This window comes from Neomonachus schauinslandi, chromosome 10, assembly GCF_002201575.2.
Source record: "Neomonachus schauinslandi chromosome 10, ASM220157v2, whole genome shotgun sequence".
Lineage (NCBI taxonomy): Eukaryota > Metazoa > Chordata > Mammalia > Carnivora > Phocidae > Neomonachus > Neomonachus schauinslandi.
The window spans coordinates 20,659,030-20,683,929 of NC_058412.1; the positions used below are offsets into that span (position 1 = coordinate 20,659,030).

The 24,900-nt window shown below is 40.4% G+C and overlaps 2 protein-coding genes across 3 annotated transcripts in view; one reads left to right on the forward strand and one right to left on the reverse strand.

Moving 5' to 3' along the window:
• HADHA (hydroxyacyl-CoA dehydrogenase trifunctional multienzyme complex subunit alpha) overlaps positions 1-13,035 on the reverse strand; it is a 51,351-nt gene extending 38,316 nt beyond the window's left edge. The window contains exons 1-4 of the mRNA XM_021697521.2: positions 12,946-13,035; positions 3,769-3,810; positions 3,603-3,673; positions 989-1,122 (exon numbers count right to left, since the gene is read on the reverse strand). Of these exons, the coding sequence (XP_021553196.1) occupies positions 989-1,122; positions 3,603-3,673; positions 3,769-3,810; positions 12,946-13,012 (314 nt within the window). The 5' untranslated portion in view covers positions 13,013-13,035. The remainder of the gene's footprint in view (positions 1-988; positions 1,123-3,602; positions 3,674-3,768; positions 3,811-12,945) is intronic.
• A 184-nt stretch (positions 13,036-13,219) lies between these two features.
• The window catches only part of HADHB (hydroxyacyl-CoA dehydrogenase trifunctional multienzyme complex subunit beta), a 37,315-nt gene continuing 25,634 nt past the window's right edge, over positions 13,220-24,900 (forward strand). The window contains exons 1-3 of one of the 2 annotated variants that reach the window (XM_021697522.1): positions 13,220-13,400; positions 20,347-20,421; positions 20,528-20,572. In XM_021697522.1, coding sequence (XP_021553197.1) covers positions 20,355-20,421; positions 20,528-20,572 — 112 coding nt within the window. In that variant the 5' untranslated portion in view covers positions 13,220-13,400; positions 20,347-20,354. The remainder of the gene's footprint in view (positions 13,401-20,346; positions 20,422-20,527; positions 20,573-24,900) is intronic. The other variant, XM_021697523.1, reaches the window with a different exon arrangement.

Consider the following 24,900-nt stretch of genomic DNA (forward strand, 5'->3'; position numbering starts at 1 on the left):
GTATAAATCCTACCATTTTTAAAAAAGAAAATATTAGCTGCATCACTAAAGTTCTCTTTGACAACCTCATAGAGTCCTACCAGCCACTTCATTTACCCTGAAGCAACCATTCTCAAATATTTGCAGTGTATCCTCCCAGAACAACTGCATATTTGTATCTATAAATAAGAAAGGCATTTCACTAGGATTTAAAAATGTTTACATAAACTACATACTGTACAGAATGTTCTACAACTTGCTTTTTCATTTTTAAACTTAACATTATGTTTTTGAGCTCTAACATTATGTTGTGGATCTAGTTAATTCCTTTGAACTGTTTTGTAGTATTTTATCACATGAAAGTTCCACAGTTTACTTTGCCATTTCCCTAATGACTGACATTTAATTGCTTCAAATTCTTCATTATTTTAAACTACACAGGGCTGAACATCCTTATACATGCATCCTTAAAAACAAAGGGTGGGATTTCTTTAGCATATATATATGCTATATATATATAAATAGCTAGATGAGGTATCACTGAATTATATGATACATGCATTTTCAATTTTACTAAAGGCTGCCAAAAATGTTTTCCAAAGTTGCTGTAGCAATTGGCATTCCTACTAGTAATATATTAACCTTCTTATTTCTCCAAGTCCTTGCTAACATGGTATTTTCAAACTTTTAAAATATTTTTTGGTCTGTTGGGTTAAAAAAAAAAAAGGGGGGCAGCACCTTATTGTTAGTTTAATTTTATAGTATTTTTTTATTCTACTCAAATATTCTTAGAATTGCTTTTGACTTCTATAAGGGAAGGTTAGTCTTAGGTGGTTTAAGTAACAAGCCCCTCTTCTTCTATCAACTTTATTACACTTGTGAAAATAACTTAAAAAAAGAAAACTTTCAGAGAATTTACTTCTACTTTCTTTTAAGAGAAGGAATGATTAGGCCTAAGAAACATACTATGAGCCAAGATAAAAGGTGACTTCGATTTTTGAAAACTTACCCAATGTCAGCACCTGCAATAAAGCAGCCTGGCTTCGATGAGATAAGGACAGCACTTCTGATTTGATCACTAGTCCAGATTTCATTCATTACTTCCACGAACTCTGACTGCAGTTCTTTATTTAGTGTGTTTACCTGCCAAAGGGAAATATGTATAAATTTAAGGCTTTAAATCTGAAGTACGAGATGTGCAAATCATCATGAAATGCTATTTTGATTGCAGGAAATTTGTTTATCCAACAGAAATATACAGTTAGAAGAAAGAAGGGAGATGGGGGGACAAACCCTAAACCCAGTAGCTCTTCTCTTCAGCTTTAGCCAGCTATAAGCACCCGCCCTTTAAAAATAGGTCTAGGTCGGGGCGCCTGGGTGGCTCAGTTGGTTAAGCGACTGCCTTCGGCTCAGGTCATGATCCTGGAGTCCCGGGATCGAGTCCTGGGATCGAGTCCCGCATCGGGCTCCCTGCTTGGCAGGGAGTCTGCTTCTCCCTCTGACCCTCCTCCCTCTCATGCTCTCTGTCTCTCATTCTCTCTCTCAAATAAATAAATAAAAAATCTTTAAAAAAAATAAAAATAGGTCTAGGTCTACTCATTTTTTGGAGAAATGTCTGTTCACGTCTTCTGCCCATTTCTTGACATTAATGGACATTAAGGAGGGCATGTGATATAATGAGCACTGGGTATTATATAAGACTTATGAATCACTGACCTTTACCTCTGAAACTAATAATTAACTGTAAGTTAATTAACTGAATATATAAAAAAAAAAGAACCACTGACACACACAAAAAAGACACTAATCTCTTCATGAGGGCTCCACCCTCATGACCACATCCAAACCTAATTAACTCCCTAAGTCCCACCTCCAAATACCATCACATTGGGGCTTAGAACTTCAACATATGAATTTTAAGGGGACAACTTCCACCTATAACATTATTTATATAGGGGAAATTTTGTTTTTCAAAGAAACTGCATTATCTATAGCACATCCTTCTGTGTTATCTTTTTTTGTATCTTTGGAATTATGTTAAATCTCTGTGAAGTGTAGATAACTGAAAGCAATTTTAAGAATATTCTTGTCTGGGATGCCTGGGTGGCTCAGTCTGTTAAGTGTCTGCTTTCAGCTCAGGTCATGATCCCGGGGTCCTGGGATCGAGTCCCCTATCAGGCTCCCTGCTCAGCGGAGAGCCTGCTTCTCCCTCTGCCTACTTGTGTGTGCTCGCTCTCTAATAAATAAAATCTTAAAAAAATATATATATTAGAACACTTCATCTAAAACTAATGATGTAATGTATGGGGATTAACATAAGAATAAAAAAATAAATAAATTAAAAACAAACAAACAAACAAACAAATATATATATTAAAAGTGTTTGCCTTTGGGTTTGTAGTACGAATGACTTGTTATTTTCTTCTGTATAGCTTTCAAACTTCCCACTATAGGCATGTGTTGATTCTGTGTTCAGAAAAAATGCTCAACTTAGAAAATTCTGGAAAAATATCTTAAGTTTGAATCACTGGTCAGTGGGTACCAAAATTCATCCTAGTGAGGGGGACTGGTTCTTATTTTCCTTAATTTGTGATAGTTGTTAATTGCTTCCACCTATGTCCCTCTATTCTATCTAGGCCTCTAGTAACAAGATTTCTGAAATATGAAAACTTGACACCAATTTTATTTATTTTTTTAAAAGATTTTATTTATTTATTTGAGACAGAGAGAATGAGAGACAGAGAGCATGAGAGGGAGGAGGGTCAGAGGGAGAAGCAGACTCCCCGCCGAGCAGGGAGCCCGATGCGGGACTCGATCCAGGGACTCCAGGATCATGACCTGAGCCGAAGGCAGTTGCTCAACCAACTGAGCCACCCAGGCGCCCACCAATTTTATTTTTATTTGTTTTTTTAAGTAGGCTCCACACCCAGTGTGGAGTCCAATGTGGGGCTTGAACTCACAACCGTGAGATCCAGACCTGAGCTGAGATCAAGTCAGACACTTAACCGACTAAGCCGCCCAGGTGCCCCAAAACCAATTTTATGGGGGAAAAGCATGAGCTCCTGCAAAAAAGGCCTTCTTGGCAAAGACTGGATTAATGCTATATGATTTATTGAAGCTGCCAAAAACAATGAGGCTCCACTTGGAACAGAACTTGACTTCCAATATGTGAACTACTGAATCATTCATTCAAGTTCCTCAGGAAGCTTAAGAACCACATTTAACCCAGCCCATTTTCTATGAATAATGACTACGTCAGGCAGGTAATGAAGAAAGCATGTCTAACAACCTGGTAGTTAAGATGAATAGGTGAGTTTTGACTCTTATAAAACCAAGCTTGCACTTTGGTTCTTATCTAGTAAGTCACCTCAGCATGCTACACAATAATAAAAGGCTAATTTCATTAATCCTTGATGTTAATCTGACACCTAAGGTCAGCTAGAAGGAATTCTTAAACAAGGACCTCTGCTCCAGAAAGTTGTATTCCTTGAGCAATTTGTTAAACTATCAAAACTACAAATTCATATAAGATTACTACCAGATTGGTGGATTTCTTTCCCTTCCATTCAGCACTGGATTCATGAATGTATCAGCAGAAACAGACTGCAAGTTAAATTAGGTACCTTTGAATTGGGTGAGTTAATTCGAACAACAGCCACATCCCCGTTGACTCCATAGTTAATATGGGTTCTGGCTAAAAAGAGAAAGATAATTTATTTATAAACATGTTTATTGCTAAACAAATCTAAAAAGCAGTGTAAGCATTTACATTGAAGAAATTAAACTTACTTTGCAAAGCAGAGGACCCTGAAAAGTTGTGGCAAATATAACCTACAAGAAAAAGGTATTAAAAATTAATTACTTTGTAAAACTTAACTGCTGTAGTACTTGCTCAATACAACAAAGCTGGAATTTATAACAACAGCAAAAAACCCAAAATGAGAATAATGTATTCTAGGCCATTATTGTGACTACTACCATATCTTTTTCATTTTAATGATCAGCTTATAAGATTATATTTAAACAGTAGATGTGATAGGTGGAAGAACTGCCCCCTCAAAGATGTCCAGGTCTCCAGAAACTGTGAATAGGTAAGGTTATATGGCGAAGGAAATTAAGGTTGCTAATTAGCTGACCTAAACAGAGAGAGAGAGAAAGAGAGTGTAGCCTGGATTATCCAGGTGGGCCCAAAGAGAGAGTCAAGGAGGACCAGAGGGATGGGGGCATAAGGACTCAGCCCCACTTTGTTGGCTTTCAAGAAGTCAAGAAAAGCAGGCAGCCTCAGCCTTCAAAGCTAGAAAAGGCAAGGAAATGAACTCTCCCTTAGAGCACCCAGAATGAACACAGCCCTGCCACCACTTTTGATTTTAGCTCAGTGAGACTCATTTCGACATCCGTAACTGTAAGATAATAAATTTGTATTGTTTCAGACACTAAATTTGTGGAAATTTGTTACAGCAGCAATAGGAAATGAACACACTAGGAAATGAGTAATCTACAAAGCGATCTATAATGTCAGTCCCAAATGTATTACAAATATATCTCAACCATGTTCTCTAGTCACATCCTCTTGTATTTTTATGGAGAGATGGACTTTTCCAGTGTTATCAAAAGTAAAATAATTTAGAATGGAATATAACTTAGCCATAAAGAATGAATTCTTGCCATTTGCAACCTCATGGATGGAGCTAGAGAGTACGATGCTAAGCGAAGTAAGTCAGAGAAAGACAAATACCACATTATTTCACTCATATGTGGAATTTAAGAAGTAAAACAAAGAGGAAAAAAAGAGAAGCAAACCAAGAAACAGACTCTTAACTATAGAGAACAAACTGATGGTTACCAGAAGGGAGGTGTGTGTCGGGGGAATGGGTTAAACAGGTGATGGGGATTAAGGAGTGCACTTGTGATGAGCACCAGGTGTTGTATGGAAGTGCTGAATCACTATATTGTATACCTGAAACTAATATTACACTGTGTTAGTTCAGATTCAAATAAAGACTTAAAAAAAGGGTGAAATCAACAGGCACTAGTGGCCATTTATTGAATAGTCCAGTCACACACTGCTATTTTAAGAATTTCTAACTGAACAGGTCTCTATTGCACTCCAAGAATACTCCTACTCTGGGGATGACAAAGACCAGCTGCACTTCTCCCTCCTTCCTAATCACTTCACTACTTGAGGCTCTCCTGCATAATGATGATGAGATGATATTTTGAGCACAAGTCATCACAAGAGAAGTCCCAACAGAGAGTCTTTCAATTTGGACTATGGATAGAAGGTAGGGAACATTGGGAAATTCCTAGGCAAAAATTCAAAGTTTGTTCTGGGAATTACTTGACGTCCTTTCTACCATTAAAGGGTCACCCTTGCCTTGCTCCAATCCAAACATCTGGCTCTAGGTAGCAACCAAGTTATTCTGGAGGCCAGCACAGGGTCGACATCCCTTAGTTGCAACTTCCAATCTTCTTTAAAAACACCCTGCTCTTTTTTTTTTTTTAAGATTTTATTTATTTATTTGTCAGAGAGAGAGAGAGAGCACAAGCAGGGTGAGCGGCAGGCAAAGGGTGAAGCAGGCTCCCCACTGAGCAGGGAGCCCAACACAGGACTCGATCCCAGGACCCTGGGATCATGACCTGAGCCAAAGGCAGATGCTTAACTGACAAAGCCACCCAGGCGTCCCAACACCCTGCTCTTTCTTCCTTTGTCTTTCTTTCTTTTTTTTTTAAATTTTATTTATTTATTTGAGAGAGAGAATAAGAGAGAGAGAGCATGAGGGGGGAGGATCAGAGGGAGAGGCAGACTCCCCGCTGAGCAGGGAGCCCGATGTGGGACTCGATCCAGGGACTCCAGGATCATGACCTGAGCCGAAGGCAGTTGCCCAACCAACTGAGCCACCCAGGCACCTTCCTTTGTCTTTCATATTCATGGCTCACTTCAAACCATATCTCCTATGTATTTCTTTCTTTTTATAATTTTTTTTAAAGTAGGCTCTATGCCCAGCATGGGGCTTGAACTCATGACCCAGAGATCAAGAGTTGCATGTTCTACCTACTGAGCGGGCCAGGTGCCCCTCCTACACACCTCTTTAATTCCGTACTCCTCCCTACCCACATCTTCCAAACCTTGTCCAATATCTTAGAAAAAAGTTTTCTTTTTCTTTAGCAGTAAAATAAAAACAAATCATCCCTTAATAATTAGTGAACGTAATAGTGGTACACATGAACCCAGGAATTAGTGCTTTAATAATATCCAGTGGTTCCTTCATTATCTCCTCTACTTGTACTAGCTTTCCCTCAGTATTTGTTTTATTCCTTTTTAAATAAATTATGTGCATGTACCTCTATCAATTCATATACTAAATATTAGCAAATTTAATTTCTTTCCTTTTATTATTTTATTTTATTTTCCATCATGGTAAGTGTACTCTTTAATCCCCATCACCTATTTCACCCATCCCTCCCTCCCACTTCCCCTTTGGTAACCATCAGTTTGTTCTCTATAGTTAAGAGTCTGCTTCTTGGTTTCTCTTTTTTTCCCTTTGCTCATTTGTTGTTTCTTAAACCGCACATATGAATGAGTTCATATGGTCTTTGTCTTTCTCTAACTGACTTATTTTGCTTAGCATTATATGCTCTAGCTTTATTCATGGTGTTGTAAGTGGCAATATTTCATTCTTTATGGTTGAATAATATTCCACCATTATTTCATACTTAATTATTAGTATTAAAACTTTTTTATATCTAATTTTCATTGAAATATACTGCATTTGGACTACATTAGAGCTGCATATGGTCTTGGAATCCACAACATAATTTAAAAGAGTGGTGCGCCTGCCTAATTTGGAAGCGCTATTAAAAAAAAAAAGGGTTAAAATCCCTAGCAACCTCTCAGCAGCTAAACCTCTCCACCAGCCTGTGACCACCTGTCTCTCTTTCTGCCTAGTCTCTCACTCACCAAAGCCCCTATCTTAATCTGGTTCAGAACTGAGGGATGTCAAACAAGAGTCTCAGACTGCCTTAGCATGCAGTGATAATCAAAGGTAATGGACAATAAAATTAAACCACGTTGGCCATTTTATGTCATGGTAGTATTCTAAATGCAACTTTAAACATCAACTCTATCAAAAATACTCTCTACTTGATTTAGAAACAGACCTTAGAACCATACCCATTTCTAAGTTGATGATGGTCTATATCTGACCAGGAGGCACGGACCCTTCTGGATAGGGAACTATTACATGTGGCCCAAGCAGGACCCAAAAGACTATCCAACATATCCCGCCGGACTGGGTTTCCCACAGCAGTATTGAGAAGTGATTCCAGAACTAGGTTAGGCATTGAAATCAGTGGGGGAGGCTCAAATACACTCACAAATGTCTGGGCAACATACAACCTAGAACCACAGAATCAGAATTCAAGGGGGCTGGGCCTCAGAGTCCTTTTTTTTTTTTTTTGGTGAGAAAAGGTGGTTTTATTTAAAGCACAGGGACAGGACCCGTGGGCAGAAAGAGCTGCACTGGGGTCACGAGGAGCGGCCCATTATATACTTTCAGGTTTGGAGGGGTTAAGGATAGTGCAACCTCCCAGGTATTTTGGAAACAGGTTTCCAGGATCCTGAGGGGGCTAGCTATTGATAGGAAAGGTCATTTTTACTATTTAGTAGAAACTCAGTCATGAGACCCTTCAGATGTTTATCAGTGGGTCATACGCTTGGGGGAGGATCGCTAACATGTATCTTGGGGAGTAGAGCTAAAGGAAGTTTCCAAAGGAACTTTCATATGTTAAAGTAGACTTATAGGATCCTGGGGAAGGGAGGTCAGGGAGGATTGTCTTTTGCCCTTAGCAAAGTATTAACACTGAAGCAGTTGAGTCCCTTGAGGAATGTCACTCTGCCTGTTTCAAGGACTTGTCAATGGGCTGTAGGTAGTAAGGAAATTTAATAATTTATCTTCTGCCTTTGTTTCCCACATCATTCCCCCCTGAACAATTTTGACCCTTAAATCCTTAAGGTTGCTGAGGGTGGAAGGTCTCATCTTCTTGTGACTTCTTCCTGCTGAATAGGGGCATAGAGATGTCCCTACCTATGGGTCAATATTGGTCAGTTGGGGCTTATACAGATAGAGGAGTTACAAAAGGCAGAGGCAGCTGAACCCAAGGGAGACTGCACGTGTGGATCTTCCCGAGTGGAAGAGTCCATATTTTTTAAAAAGGAAACTGAAGCAGACAGCAAACAAGTGGGCATTGGCAGCCACTGATCTGGAGAACCCACCGATGGTGCAGTGGATTTGGACAGGGACCATCAGCAGTAGCCAAAGCTCTTGCTTCCTCCTTCTTTCCCTTTTTCTTTATTTGAGAGAGAGAAAGTGCGCATGGGGCCGGGGCGGGGGGCAGAGGGAGAGAAATAATGTCAAGTAGATTCCCCACTGAGCATGGAGCCTGATGCAGGGCTGGATCTCATGACCCTGAGATCATGGACCTGAGCCGAAATTGTGCTGGACGCTTAACCAACTGAGCCACCCAGGCGCCCCTGTTATTTTTAAGTTTTATTTATTTAAGTAATCTCTACACCCAACGTGGGGCTGGAACTTACAACCCTGAGATCAAGAGTCTCATTCTCTTCGACTGAGCCAGCCAGGCGCCCCTATCCTGCAGTTCCTTAAGGGAGGGGAAGAGAAGTCACAGAAAATAGCAGCTTGACACTGGTTTGAAAGGCAAAAAACATATTAAAAGAAAACTGTAGATGACACAAGCACTAGCGTGAGGTGATCTCTGGTTCTCTGTCTGCATTTTTTTCTTTAAGCAATCCAAATCAGCCCTCTTGAGTGCAAAGACAAAGGACCTGAGAGTCGAAAGACTTAGGTTCAACCACCACGTTTATCATTTACTAGCTGTATAACCATGAACAAGTCTCTTAGTGCATGTCTTACAAAGACAGAAATAAAAGTGATGTAATGATTATAAAAGTATCCAAAAGTCATAATGCTACACACAAGTAAATTAAGATAGAAGTCAGCCATCTCCTCAATCCCCATGCCTCTACCTCTCTAATGATATACTTCCCTTCTCCGCTTTACCACCATTTAAAATTTGAATCATCTGTATTTATCACTCTTCTTTATCGTATCACGGCTCCAACCTTTTCTACAAGGCTTTATCATGAGATTCCATCTACAATGATCTTTCCCTTCACTTCAAAATCCCTTTTGATTTTTATTATTTACTATTCTGTTCTCTAATCACTGCATCTATAGCAGGTGTTTCCCCCAACTAAAGCATAAGCTCTTCCAATATCATCTCACAGTCCTTCATTCAACAACAACAAATCGCCTACCATGTGCCATGCACTGTTCTAGGCACTTGGAGTGAACAAAAAGACAAAAATCCCTTTCTCTGTGTAGCTTATTTTACAGCAGCAGGGGATGATACATATATCGTAGGAAGAATCAGTTCCTACTCAGTAGAGATACTTGAAGAGCTGAGAACAGGCCTGGCATAAAAAGGAGTTTGCCTGTAAAGTGGAAATTCCAGTGGGAGTGGAAGCAGGGAATAAGCAATTCCAGCTAGAACAGAGTGAAGTGGATGAGAGTGGGGATGGACTGCCTGGAAATGCAGGGTGGGAGGGATGGGGTGGAAAGAGCCAAAAAAACAAGAAACACAAATATGTAAAAAAATATGTTAGGAGATAAGTGCTAAGCGAAAAAGAAAACAGAGCAGGTGAGAGGGCTCGGGCATAGGTTGCACTTTTATAATTTTATTTTATTTTATTTTTTTTAAGTTTTTTTTTTTTTTTTTTTTTTGGACAGAGAGAGACACAGCGAGAGAAGGAACACAAGCAGGGGGAGTAGAAGAGGAAGAAGCAGGCTTCATGCAGAGCAGGGAGCCCGATGCGGGGCTCGATCCCAGGACCCTGGGATAATGACCTGAGCCGAAGGCAGACGCTTAACGACTGAGCCACCCAGGCGCCCCATAGGTTGCACTTTTAAAGACCAACTATTTGAGACAGCAGGTTGGTGTTTGTTAGGTTAGGGTTCGAACCATTTTAAATTCCTACCACTAATCTACCTTTGCTGCACAAACACACCCATATTCACATACACAAAACTTCCTCTAAATCAACAGAGACAAAAAAAGAAGAGAAAATCAGTAAGTGTCCAAACATATCTTGAAATGAATTCAAACCACAGTCAACTAAATCAAGTTGGTAGCTACAAGGTAGATTGGCTTTAGAAATCTAGCCTTACCCATTATGTAATGTGGACAGTTTAGTTCAGAGCAGCTAGGTGAACTTTAGCCTAGATCAACTGTGCTGGCAAAAGAGAGAAACCTTTGTCCTACTTCTTAATCATCTTGATAATTTAACTCAAGAAGATACTTACAAAACCTATAACAGTGGAGAGAGCTGGATTATGCTGACACAGATTTCAAATATGAAAATGTTACTTTGGTTGTAACAACAGTTTTTCTCAATATCCAACTTTGGGGGAAGAGATAGGATCAAGGAAGTGAGTCAAATTTAAGTATACATCGCTTACTACAGTATTTGCCTCTAATTCATTTCCTGTGAAATTATTTTACCACTCACACATTAGAAATTTAGATTTAGGAGTGGTAATTAAACAAGGTATCTTGGCCAAGTTGTGACTGTCATTTGAAAGTCATATTCAGAATTATAGTATTTGTGGGGGAGGAATGGGTTTGAACTTCGAAGACAACAAATAAGTTTCAAGAAAATTTACCCATCCACTAGTAAATGTCATAATCTCATTAAACATTGGCCTTCACCCAGACTTTCAGGGTAAAAGACCAACATGTTGAATCTAAATGGCAATCCAGGTGTGCAGGTAATTTTGAATTCACTTTCTAAACATGTTTTCAAAATTCATAAACTGTTATCCAAAGGGACAATAACTATAAGCCATATTATATATAACTATATATATATAATATATATATAGACAATAACTATAAGCCAAAACAGTGCAATATATATACATTTACATGTGTATATATATATTTCTATACAAAAAATATAGAAAAGCTAAGCTTGTTATTACACATATAAAATGTAAAAATTATTTTAAAAATTCTCAGATATATAGAATCAGTTCTTCAGGGCAGGAAAGAGTTAATAGCAGCATGTACTGAGCACTTAGTCTATGACAAATTGCTTTAAACTTAGGATAACTCCTTTGAAGTTCACAAAGCTATTTCACAAATGAGAAAACAAGAAATTAATTGTCCAAGGTCACTAGAGAGTAAAAGGCGGAGCCAGATTCAAGCCCCAAAGTCAGACTTCAAACTTAATGCTTTGAATTGCTCTTTCATGCTATTTCTTGTATCTAAGAAAATCCAAAGTCTCATTCATTTTACAGATGAGGAAAATAAAGATCAGTTAGACTAAGGTATTTGTCCAAAGTTACACAGCTAGTGACCACAAACCACATGACCTGACTACCAGCTCAGTGTTAAACCAGCTGCTAATCCATAAGAAGTACCTTAAAACCAATGCATAGGAAAGTTCAAATATATACATCTGATTTTCATAAAGCCTTAAACCATAAACGTGGAAAACCGAAAACAAAACCATAAGGTAAACTGACCAACTGCTAACAGTTACTATATGTGACTAGTAAGCGAATGGGTGACTTTTTTCTTAACCCTTCCCCAGTCTTTACATTTCAATTTTTTGTAGTATTATGATTGGTATACACACACACACACACACGTGGAAACCAAAGACATTGGTCAAGATTCAGAAAAAGTCTGAATCCAAAATTAATCCCTTAGAGCAGACTCCAGCTACCAGCTCTCTCTTTCAGGAGAAAGACATATTACAAATTAAAATTCTAATTAGCAGCCGGTATTAAGTGTAACATGCAATAAAACGTGACATTGCACCTTAACAGATTTGAGACGGGAGGAAAATGCTTGATTTTCCATAATCACCCACTTAACAGCTAATGCAAACTTAACCGGGTACCGTCAGAAACAAAATTACTTTTTAAAATTATTTAACATTTTATCCCTTAAGGTACAGGTATTTGCTTATCTTTTTTTCTATCACCCTGCCCCCAGTGTGTCCACAGACAAGCGGTATTTGTGTATTTAAAAAAATATATTTCTTCTAGCAAGTTGCAGAACCTCCCCTTGAAATTTAACATACAAGGGGCGCCTGGGTGGCTCAGTCGTTAAGCGTCTGCCTTCGGCTCAGGTCATGATCCCAGGGTCCTGGGATCGAGCCCCGCATCGGGCTCCCTGCTCCGTGGGAAGCCTGCTTCTCCCTCTCCCACTCCCCCTGCTTGTGTTCCCTCTCTCGCTGTGTCTCTCTCTGTCAAATAAATAAATAAAAATCTTTAAGAAAAAAAAAAGAAATTTAACATACGATACATTCACACTGGGATCACTGGAACTGCAAAAGTCGAGCTCCGTATTGAAATGTGGTAATAGGTACAAAAATGGTTCTAAGGGAAAGGAGCTGGGAGTAGCAGTAATTCGCAAGGCTGGTTAATTCCACCTAAGAAGCTTTTAAGACAGCTCTTGTTACGAGTAAGGTGCTGTGGAGCCACAAAGATGTGACAGACTGGAGTGTCCCAGTCCTTCTGAACTCCTGATCTAGTAGGGACAGGTCCGAAGCCATCATAGAAGAAAATAAGAGGGGCGTGACGTCATAAGTGCGACGGGGAGACTTGCGGAAGGTGCCAGACCCGGTGAACAAGCCTCAGAAAGGTTAAGGGTTAAGGAGCCTGAAATCGCTGCAGGACTCAGGAGCAGTGAGAGAGGAAGTGTCAGTCTGCGCAAGGACACAGGAGACTGGGTCAAGGGGCGCACCCTTTCCCCCATTAAGGGCTGAGTTCTCCAGCGGGGCGGGGAGGCGACAGGGAAAGGGAGACGCGGCTCCGGGGCTACCTCAGGCTCCGCAAAAGTTCTGCCTGGGGCTGCGGGGCGCTCCCAGCCAGGCCTCACCTGGGCAGCGGAGCATCCTGGAGGCAGTGGCGCGACTGAGACTGCCTATCGCCCGGGAGGCCACCATCTTGAGCAGAAGAGGACGAAAATGCAAAGCGCTCCGATAGGGGCTGCCGAGCGGAGGACTTTTCGACCTCAGCCTTGCGCCAGCTAGGCGCCCGACGTACTGCCTGACTAAAATCCCCGGTGCCGAGTTGCCGCTGCCTCCTTGCCCTGCCGTTCTCTTCCAGATAACGGGGCCAAGAGGTCGCTTTCTCCATTGGACGGAAGGAGGCCCATAGAGGAGGAGGCGAAGTGCCTGGTTTTCCAGACAGGCGGCCGGTGGGCAGCCTGCGGAGTTCGGGGGCGGGAGTGAAGGGGGTCCTTTGGGGCAGGACCCGCCCTTTGGTCACGTCTAGTCCCGGCACTTGAGTCCAAACCTTTCGTGTCCGCCGCGGGAGTTCGAGAGAACAGAGGTAAGGTGAGATGGAATATGCGCTTGGCTTTCCGCCTGGCCTTTCCCCGCAGCGACAGCCGCAGTTCCTTTCCGATCTCCTGCGCCAGTGCCCGCGGCCACCTCCCTTCCCCCCGGGGAGTGGAGTTCAAGGGAGCGGGAAGAGGCCCCATCGGACAGCGTCTCCAGGACCAATGCACTTAAGAGTAGTAACCTGGACAATCCTTATGTGTGTAGCTCTGAGCAGCGGTGTCACCGTGTCTTTTAATTTATCACCTCAAGTTAACGAACTGTTTGCTTGTGTGTGTGTTGGTATAAAGCGCTAGGCTATATTGCTCTGTGTGTTTTTTCACCCGCTTTGCTTGTATGGGAAGTTGGGATTACTCCATCCCTGCTACTGGGCTGGGGCCCGGTCACGTGACCCGTTCGGGCCTGGCGTGTGGGAGGAGCGGAGATACTTGGAGACTTACTGTTCCTGAGCGTTTTCTAACCTGGAAGGGATCTGCCGATCATCTGGTCATTCATCACTTTCACTTTATAGGTGAAGCCCATGAATCAGCGTGAGTGGGCTTATCTGTGGGCCACAGGTGGTGGAACTAGGACTAGAGCCTATGTCTATTAACTTCTCGTCACGAGCTCTGCATTGCATAATAGCGGTTTTGTGTTGGAAGGATGAGTTCAAGTCCTTGAATAATGCGATTGATTCCAAACGAAATAACGTTAATTTGCAAAAAGGATTCTTGATCTCCAGAGGCCCTCCCAACTCATAAGATTTTTACAGTTAAAAGCTTGTCTTCTGCCCTCATGCTCTCTCATGCATGTAATTCTGTTTAGTGCTTACTATTTAGATAAGGGGTAGTAAATTTTTTTGTTAAGGGCCACATAGTAAAAACCCATATTGATCTCGTATATTTTTTGTTTTGTTTTCTACAACTCTTTAAAAGTGTAAAAACTCTTTTTTAAAAAAAAATATTTTATTTATTTATTTGACAGAGACACAGTGAGAGAAGAAACACAAGCAGGGAGAGTGGGAGAGAGAGAAGCAGGCTCCCCGCAGAGCAGGGAGCCCCATGCGAGGCTCCATCCCAGGACTCTGGGATCAGGACCTGAGCCGAAGGCAGCCGCTTAACGACTGAGCCACCCAGGCGCCCCTAAAAGTGAAAAAAACTCTTGTTAGCTAAAGGCCATCCTCTTTGGCTCACTTTTTTGTTCCTTGTACTCTCAGTGAAATCATAAGCTCCATCAGGGCAGAAATGTTACGCTTCTTACTGTGGCTTACAGAGAGGGGAACTGGGTACATTTATACCACTACCCAGTAATATTGATAGAGCAAACATGTAGGACCCTTGCTATGTATCAGGCACTGTTCTAAGTGCTTTGTGTGTATTAATTTAGTTACTCCTCACAGCAACCCTATGAGGTAGGTACTGGGATTATCTACATTTTACAGATGAATTATCTACATCTTACTCTAAGACAAAAAGATTAAGTAACTTGCTTAAGGTCAGAAAACTAGGGTGGAGTCAGGATTTGGATTTAGACAGTCTGGTTTTAGACTCTGTGCCCTTTCATTATATTGTGTCTTAATGATAGTGTTAACAGTGAGCTGTTAAGCCACTCCATTTTGCTTTTTTTTTTTTTTAAGATTTTATGAGAGAGAGAGAGTACATGAACGTGGGGGCAGAGGGAGAGGGAGAAAGCAGTCTCCATGGGGAGCTCCTGGGATCATGACCTGAGCCTAAGGCAGACGCTTAACTGAGCCACCCAGGTGCCCCCCCCCCCGCCCCATTTTGCTTTCATTACTTGCCTAGCACCTTCTTCCTTTCCCTTACTCCCAGGTGCCTGCAACTTTATGCATCTTTTCATAGTTCCACAGCCAACTCCAGCTTACTCTGCTCCAGTTTCCATGCTTCTCAAATCCTTGAGTCAAAAAGGTCTATTTCCTAAAGCTTAGAGCAAATGACAATAAAGGTCAACTCTTCCATAGGGTAGTTTGCTTAGTCTTTCTTTTGAAACATTTTTAATCAATTATTGAACTAATAATATTATTTTTCAGAAACTACAGAGAAAATAAATACACCTGTAGTTCCACCACCCAGAGATAACTACTATTAACATTTTGCTTAAAAAAAACATAAACCAAAACATTTTGCTATGTATTTTTCTGGACATTTTTTATGCACTTGTATATTTTTATATATTTAAATATTAATATATGTAGATTTTAAATGAAACTAGAATTATACTGTACATGAAAAATAAAATGTTCGGGGCGCCTGGGTGGCTCAGCAGTTAAGCATCTGCCTTCGGCTCAGGTTATAATCCCGGGGTCCTGGGATTGAGCCCCGCGTTGGGCTCCTTGCTCAGTGGGAGGCTTGCTTGTGTTCCCTCTCTCGCTCTGTCTCTCTCTGTCAAATAAATAAAATCTACAAAATTTTTTTGAGAAGATAGAAGAATATAAAATGAAAGCTCCTTTTTATTCCTTCCGTATATAGACTCTTAGCTTTACAGACTTTTTCTTCTGTCATAAAAATGGTGTCTTACTGTACATATTGTTCTGCAGTTTGTTTTTTCATTTAATATATATTGTGGACATCTTTCTATGTTAGTATATACATGTATATCATGTTTTTTATTTTTCTTTCCAAGCTGCTGCACAGTGTTCCATGGTATGTTTTTTTTTTTAAAGATTTTTTTAATTTATTTGAGAGAGAGAGAGAGCACATGAGAGGGGGGGAGGGTCAGAGGGAGAAGCAGACTCCCTGCTGAGCAGGGAGCCTGATGCGGGACTCGATCCCGGGACTCCAGGACCATGACCTGAGCCGAAGGCAGTCGCTTAACCAGCGGAGCCACCCAGGCGCCCCCATGGTATGTTTGTACTATAATTTTTTTTTAACTATTTCCTACTGATGGGCATCTAGATTAGTTCCAGTGTCCAGTGTGCTACAATGAACATCTTGAATATTTCTATAGGCCAGAGATCTATGTATGCTACACATACATCTTGAGTATTTCTATAGGTTAAAGAACAATTATAGGAATTATTGGGCTCAGAAATTCACAATTTAAATTTTGTTAGATAATTAAAAATTGCCTTCCAAAAAAAACCTTAGCAGTTTATGCTTTTATCAACTGTATATGGAAGTGCCTAAATCCATTCTTACTAGAATTATGTGTTAACAATGTTAATTTTTTGCCAATTTTACAACCCCACAATGATCCCTTGTTTTAATTGAAAAAAAATTTTTTTTTTCTTTTTTAAAGATTTTATTTATTTATTTGACAGAGAGATAGAAAGCACAAGTAGGCAGAGGGAGAGGGAGAAGCAGGCTCTCCACTGAGCAGGGAGCCAGACGTGGGGCTCGATCCCAGGACCCCAGGATCATGACCTGAGCCGAAGGCAGCTGCTTAACCGAATGAGCCACCCAGGCACCCCGAAAAAATGTTTTTATTGTTAGGTTGAACATTTAAAATTTTGTTTGACATTTTTATTTCTGTGAATTGCTCTTTTGCTTTTTTTCCTTTAGTCATGTATCAGTAAGGAACCTTTCAGCTGCAAATAACAAAATTCAACTCAAATTGTCTTATTCAAGGGGTTTATTGTCTAACAACTGGAAAGCACAAAGGGAGGATGGGTTTCGGATATGATTCAGTTAGGGCTCTAGTTTCCTTTTCCGGAAATTCTCGGCTCTGTCCTCTTTTGGGATCGATCAGCTCTGTGCTTAGACTAGCTTTTTTCATGTTTGCAAACTGTGGTAGCTGTGCCAAGCCTCAGAAGGAAAGATTTATGTTCCAGAATTCCAGGCAGAATACTGACTGGAATGTAAGACTGACTAAATTATTATCCCTAAATCAAGTCAGTACCATGCACCATTGTTTTAGGCCTTGGTTACCTGAACCAATGATCTAGGCAAAGAGAATGAAATTATTCTGATTGGTTTAAACCCTGGAGTTGGGCTGGATTCAACCCCCTGTAAACTACATATGGCAATTGCATAATGGAGTCAAATGGATATTTGGGTGAAAACCACAGATTCCATTATAGATTCTCTTTTGTCTATAATTTGTAATAGTTCTTTATGGGTTATGGATATTAACCCTTTGTCTGTTTTATGCATTACAAATATTTTCTCTCAATCTATATATATATGAAATTAGATTAATCACATCTGGAATTGATTTGTACCTGTATGAGTTATGGACCTAAAGTTTTTTCTGGATGATTAGCCATTTCCCCAACAAATTCAGTGAAAAATTCATCTTTTTCCCCGCTTATTTGAAATGTTATCTTTTTTTTGAGACAGAGGGAGAGAATTTTTTTTTTAAGATTTATTTATTTATTTAATTTTTTTTAAAGATTTTACTTATTTATTTGAGAGAGAGAGAATGAGAAAGAGCAAGCACATGAGAGGGGGGGAGGGTCAGAGGGAGAAGCAGACTCCCTGCCGAGCAGGGAGCCCGATGCGGGACTCGATCCCGGGACTCCAGGATCATGACCTGAGCCGAAGGCAGTCGCTTAACCAACTGAGCCACCCAGGCGCCCAAGATTTATTTATTTTAGAGAGAGGGACAGTGGAAGGGGCAGAGAGAGAGTCCTAAGCAGACTCCACCCTGAGCGTGGAGCCCATTGGGCTCTGTCTCAGGACCTTGAGATCATGACTGGAGCCGAAACCAAGAGTCAGACGCTTAACAGACTATGCCACCCAAGCTCCCTTACTTAAGGGAATTTGTATCTAAGACTGGTGTGGCATGTGTAGCTTCTGCAAACAGGGGTGCTTATCTCATGGGCCTGTTTGTGTCTCCCTGGCTAGAGTCTTTTGAATATTCCTAGGCCGGTGAGCCTAGAGTTTGGATTCCTTCTTCTCTTTTCAAACCACATATTTGGAAAAATGTGATTTTTTTTTTTTTTTTGAAGTCATAGGGCATCCTCTTTTTAGTCTATAAAGACCCAAGAGAAGTTAAGGCTTTTATATTATCTATTTTTTTTTTTTTTTAAGATTCCATTCATTTATTTGGGAGAGAGTGAGAGGGAGAAGCAACTCCCTGCTGAGCAGAGAGCCGAGGTGGAGCTTGATCCCATGACCCTGAGATCACGACCTGAACTGAAAGCAACGCCCAACCAACTGAGCCACCCAGGCGCCCCTATATTTTTTTTTAAGGCTTTTATATTATCTATATCCCATGACCTGAGCTGAAGGCAGACGCTTAACCAACTGAGCCACCCAGGGGCCCCTGTTCTTTTGTTTGCACAGACCAACTGTGGTACATTGTTGGGGGTGACTATACACTGGTATAAATAAATAAATAAAGGTGGAGATTATTGGGAGCCATCTTGGAGGCTGGCTACCACTGCCTTCATAGGCAAATTTCACCAGCTTATTCTTACCTTTTTTTTTTTAAGTTAAAACGTATTTCAAAATTGAGAAATTATAAAAGATGGACAATGACCAGTCTTCCTTACACCCTGTCCTCTAGTTACTCAGTTTCCTTCCTTTTTAATGTCTTATTTCTACCTCAGGGATATTTTATATAGATACAAGGAAATATATATATTATTTTTCCTCTTTTTGACATGAACAGTGGTAGCTGTATACTATTTTACACCTAGCTTTTTTCACTTAATACAGGTTAACAGTGGTTCCATATTGGTATATAACCATTTCCTTATCTTTCATAGCTGCATAATACTTCTTTGGGTGGTTGTAGTGTGGTTTACTTAATCAATCCCCTATTTTTGGTTCTTCTGGTATTTTACTATTACAAACAGTGGTGACATGCATGTCCCATGTGCGTTAGTAACGTCCTGGAAGTAGAAGTGGAATTGCTGGATCAATGCAGTTACAGTTTTGACAGTTAATTGGCAAATTGCCCTCCATAGGGATTGCCCCAGGTTGGCCTCTCAGCAGCAGTATCTTTGTGCATACTCTTAGCACACAGAGTAAATCAAACCTTCCAGTCTTTGCCAGTGTCACAGGTCAAGTATTGTATCTCTCTGGTGGTTTCTATTTGCATTTCTTTTAGGAATGAGTTTGAACTTCTTTTCATATATCTAAGAGCCATATGTTATTTCCATTTCAATGAATGGTGTGTTCATGTCCTTTGCCCGTTTTTTTTTCTTACTGATTTGTAGGAATTCATTTTTTAAGAATTTAGGGGAGCAGCTAATATATTTTAAATATTTTTTAATATGTAGGGCTTTAATATTTTTTAAATTATTTTGAAACCGTAGCAAACTTATTAAAAAGTAGCAAGTGAGGGGGGCCTGGGTGGCTCAATCAGTTAAGCAGCCAACTCTTGGTTTCAGCTCAGGTCATGATCTTGGGATTGTGAGATTGAGCCCCCCCATCAGGCTCTGTGCTCAGTGCAGAGTCTGTTTCAGATTCTCTCTCCCACTTGCTCTCCCTCCAGCTCACACACTCTCTCTCTCTCTTAAATAAATAAAATCTTAAAAAAAAAAGTAGCAAGTGCAATGCACAAACTTTTTTCTTAGAGCATTTGGAAGTAAGTTGCTAACAGGACACTACACCACCCCTGAATAGTGCACTAATCACAATACAGCTTTCAAAGTCAGCAAATTAACATTGTTGGCTTCATGGTCATGTCCAGCAACCTCTCTACTCCTTTGGCCCTGGAGAAGGATATAAACTCTGGAGCTAGACTGCCTGGCTTCAGATCCCAGTTCTGCCTCTTATTAGCTGTGGCTCTTTGGGCAAGTCACTCAATCCCTGTAGGCTTCAGTTTTCTCATCTCTTACAAAGAGTGTAATGATAATGCTTAAAATTGTCATTTGCACGCTATGAAAGACATGTCAGTGTAGCTATGAGAATATTATTAGAGGAAGGATAGTTGGTAATACATTAAATTTTATAGTACTTTATAGTTACCATGGATAAGATTATCAGAGATCATAGACTATAAAGCCACAAATTGTTCAAATAATCCAGGATATATTTTTGTTCTCTTTTCAGATTTCAGAATGACTTCCATCTTGACTTACACATTTAAAAATCTCCCCAATACCTCAAAATGGGCCCTCCGATTTTGTAAGTTTAATTTCTTCTTTTTTTAAGATGAGATTTAGATGTATAAGCATCTTACACAGGCATTGAATTGTACTGCTTTTTGTAAACAATTTATTTTATCTTCTAGCTGTAAGACCTCTGAGCTGTTCCTCCCAGCTACGAGCTGCCCCAGGTACAGTAATTTATAAAATAAACATTTCTGGTTTAAATGTTAGATTCTAGATCTGTGAATTCTGAATAAAAACCAAGACTAATTTGCAAAGTCTTCCTTTTTTATGAGCAACAGGAACATCACTATTGCCTTCAAATTAAAACAATATAGGGCTAACCAGTCATGATGTTGCATGGTGTAGGGTTGACAGGAGGCTGCTGCTGAAGTCATGGCGGGTCCATGAACCCTGCTGGTCAGTTTACTCGGCTGTCAGGCCAGGAGATGATGACCGTACAGACATTCTTGAGGCAAAGTCAGATTTTTAATTTGCAATTACTGATAGGCTTCTCTGTTGATGAACATATCCAAGAGGACCCATTCCTGAAACATGGGTGACTGGGGAACTAGTAAATAAAAGAATGTTGTTGGGAACGCCTGGGTGGCTCAGTCAGTTAAGCGTCTGCCTTCGGCTCAGGTAATGATCCTGGGGTCCTGGGATTGAGCCCCATGTCGGGCTCTCTGCTCAGTGAGGAGTCTGCTTCTCCCTCTCCCTGCGCCGTACCCCCTGCTCATGCTCGCTTGCTCTCTCTCTCGCTCTCAAATAAATGAATAAAATCTTTAGAAATAATAAAAGGATGTTATTTAGTCAATATGAAATGAAAAAGTAGGGAAATGCGTTGATTTTATATGGTCATACCGACCCTTGGTAAACCCAGTGTAGGTATGTATCTTCACTGGCCAGAGCTTAAAACACTGACATGTTCATACTATTATTCTCTTTGCTCGGGTCCTCAAGTGACGTATGATTTATGATTTTGGTTTTATTATGGTATTTTTACTTGGACAATAGTTTGATAGAAAAGCACTTTACGAGAATTCAGAAGACCTCTACTCTGTTCCCAGTTCTGTCTCTTTCTGGGCACTGTGGCCTTGAATTGGTCACTTTACTTCCCTGTGCTTTAATTTCTTTGTCTAAAAAAGTAATAATTCTAGGCTTGTTAGCCTCAAGTTATGAAGATATCTCAAAGTACTTTGAAAACTAAGCCCAATATGAGTGTAAGATAATATTTTTATATTTTACATATAGTATATTGTCAGAGGTCTATTGCCTAATCCCACCTAGCTTAGTTTCATGTTGTCATGTAACAATTATATTTCTTCTGGCCTCTAAATTCTAGCTAGAAAATGGATTTGTCTTAGCTTCATGAAGAATAATTCCTTTTTGTCTCATTTACCTTTTCCCTAATTCAGATGTTTGCCTGCATGCTTTTGCTTTGCAGTCACACAAATGGACCCGATTCTTGACAACTGGGAGGTCAAACTGAATACCAACAGAGGGAAAGCATTTATCTGGCCACTTAGAGCATTTTCCTTTATACCATTCTTTAACTGTTTTTCTGTTTCTGTCTCCTCAACTATATTGCAAGCCCTTGTGAGACTGGAGCCTTTTTATATCCCTGGTGTCTAACAGTGATTTGTGTTGGTCCTGCTGAAGATCGTGTACAAGAAAGCACATGATAAGACAAAGGAATGTGACCAACTGATTGGTGGGGAGGGAGCAGGCTTATGCTGAACAAGTTTTAGGTTGCAGTAATTTTATAACATATTTCTCTTGAAGCTCATGTGAATGTCCGTGCTTGACAGAACTCTTAGGATAAAGGATTTAGAATAGAGGGATACAGAATTTATTGATGTTTCTAGTCTTAGATAGACTTAAGTGTCTGATGAAAATTTTGACTGATTCAGTGGTTATATCTCTATTTGTTACGTATCTATGTCTACACACATACACACACACACACACGGATAATACATGACACATATTTTATCTGCTTTACCCTAATTGTATGTGTAAAATACAGAATGTGTATCAGCCATAGAATCCTAGGTTTTGGAGTTGGGAGGAGGTCATCTAGTCCAGCAAATGATAAAGTTTTGGCAGGGCAGGGACTAGAACCCAGATATTTTAACTCCCAACTCAGATTCTTATAATACATTGTTATTGTGTGCCCATATGCTGTGGAATACATAAAAAGGAGCCTTTGAGAAAATTCTGATGTGGGTAGGAGCCAGGGTGCACAAGAAACAGAATGAGAGTCCTTTGGGTGACTGTTCAGTACATAATGAATAACGAATATTATTTTTAAATGTGGCTTGTAGCATTAGTTTAATTACTTTATAATATGCTAAATTGTTTAGCCTATTTTTGCCCCAGAGGTTGCCACAGAAGTTCAGAGGCAGGAACTACAGGTAACCGTAGTTATCAGAGAAGGCTTTACTAGGAGGTGAAATGTGAACTAGGCCTTGCAGGATGAGTAAGAATTAGATGGACAGAAGAGGCCACTCAGATGAGAGGGTACATGAAAAAGGCAGTGACGTTGAAATGAGCAAATGAGCAGTGTGAGGGGCCGGGAGCTTGCTCATCTTATTACATGTTGAGAAGGGGGAAATTCTTTGGGATGCTTAAGGTGGAGCCTAGTAAGCAGGGAATTCATTAGAAGAGTCAGGAATTTGAATTTTATCTGTAAGTGTATAAAAGGGAAATGAGGTCAGTGGAATGACATGATGGCATGTCATCTGACTTCCCCTTACTGCTTTATTCCCTCCAAGGTCAGTCACGAGTAATCTGCAGAATCTTTTAATTCAGTGGCCTCTTTGCAGTCCTCATTCTCCGTGAGGATTGAAGCATTTGACCATCTTGTGCTCCTTGATACCCTCCTACTTTTGCTGTCATGCACTGTTCTCTCCTCTCAGGTTTACCTCCTGTCCTACATCTTCTCTCTGCCCCCTGAATTAAAGCCAAGTGTCTTGAATTGTGAGCAGTGAACCCGATCACTTGAAGGATAAGAGGGCCAGAGTGTACTGCAGCTGGGGAGGCGTTAGGAACCAAGCAGCCCTAGGGGCTGGCTACTCTTTCTTGTGGGCTGATAGTCTGTCGCTTTCCTGGCTTTGCGACTTCTCTCTTTATATCCTCCACTCTTCCTGCTGGCTTCTTTGCACACTCAAGCTTTTTGCTGCCCCATAACTGGCTTACAAGTAACCTCAGTTTACCAGTACCCTGGTTTTTCCTCATGGCATCCTTTCAGCTTCAACTAATTAGCGTTTTTCTTTATGCTTCTTTGTGTAGATTCCTAAGAGAGAATCTCACTGGCATAGCGTATCACTTACAGGTAGATGACATGAGTTACTGGTTGGCCATTCTATGGATTGACTTTTGTGGTCCAGTACGTACCTGGAATCTAATTAGCTTTGCTGTGGGCTTAGGGACACGGTGTCTGTGGCTGCCCCTTTGGCAGGGACTCTGAGCAGGGCAGCTGCCTTTAGTGGGGGTAATGGGTGAGCAGGCACTATAAAATCTGTCTCTGTTTTTCTTCTTCATTCTAAACTGCAAATATCTCCTGGCTCTCCTGTCTGTACCTCACTTCTCTTCAGAGCTTTACCTGTCGAATGGACATAGCTACCTGGGTATCTCTCTGTCACTTCAAAGTTAGCATGTTTGTAAGTGAAGTCCTCTTTCTTCCCAAACTAGTTCTTACTCTCTGTAGAATGGTTAGGTTTTCTTAAGCTCTAAAGCTTCCTTTATAATCCTGTTTTTCTTTCTTTCCATATCTGAGTGGTCACCAGGATACCTCGTCTTCCTTTTTTTTTTTTTTTTTTTTAAAGATTTTATTTATTTATTCATGAGAGACAGAGAGAGAGAGAGGCAGAGGGAGAAGCAGGCTCCCAAAGAGCAGGGAGCCCGATGCGGGACTCGATCCCAGGACGCTGGGATCATGACCTGAGCCGAAGGCAGATGCTTAACCATCTGAGCCACCCAGGTGCCCCCCTCGTCTTCCTTTATAAAATCCCTTGTATTGGTCCATTCCTTTCCATTCACACATTGATGCTACGTTTATCCTGGCTTTTAGCACCACATGCTTGAGTTTGCCACAGCCTCCTTGCTTATCCCCCTGTGCCTTTATGTCCTTCACCAGAACATCTCCATTACAGCTGCCAGGGAAATCTTTGTACCCCATTTTATCATGGCTCCTACCTTTGACTATTACTTTCTTCAAGTCGATTGGGGATATTTATCATAAATAATTCTTTATGATATTAGTAGGCGTGGTAAGGTCAGAAAAGTATACATAAGTATATGTGTGTACATCCATTAAAAGAAAAAAAGTGTGAAAGTAATATACACCAAATTCACAGTATCTAACCCAAAGGAAATAATATGGCAGGGGAGGACATCAAGAGAGAACTTTAGTTTTTACTCTCCATATTTTAGTATTTTTTTTGCCACAAGCATATATTCATGTTTTTTTGATTAAAAAATCAGAGAAAGGTTGCTCTCTTTTTATTGAAGT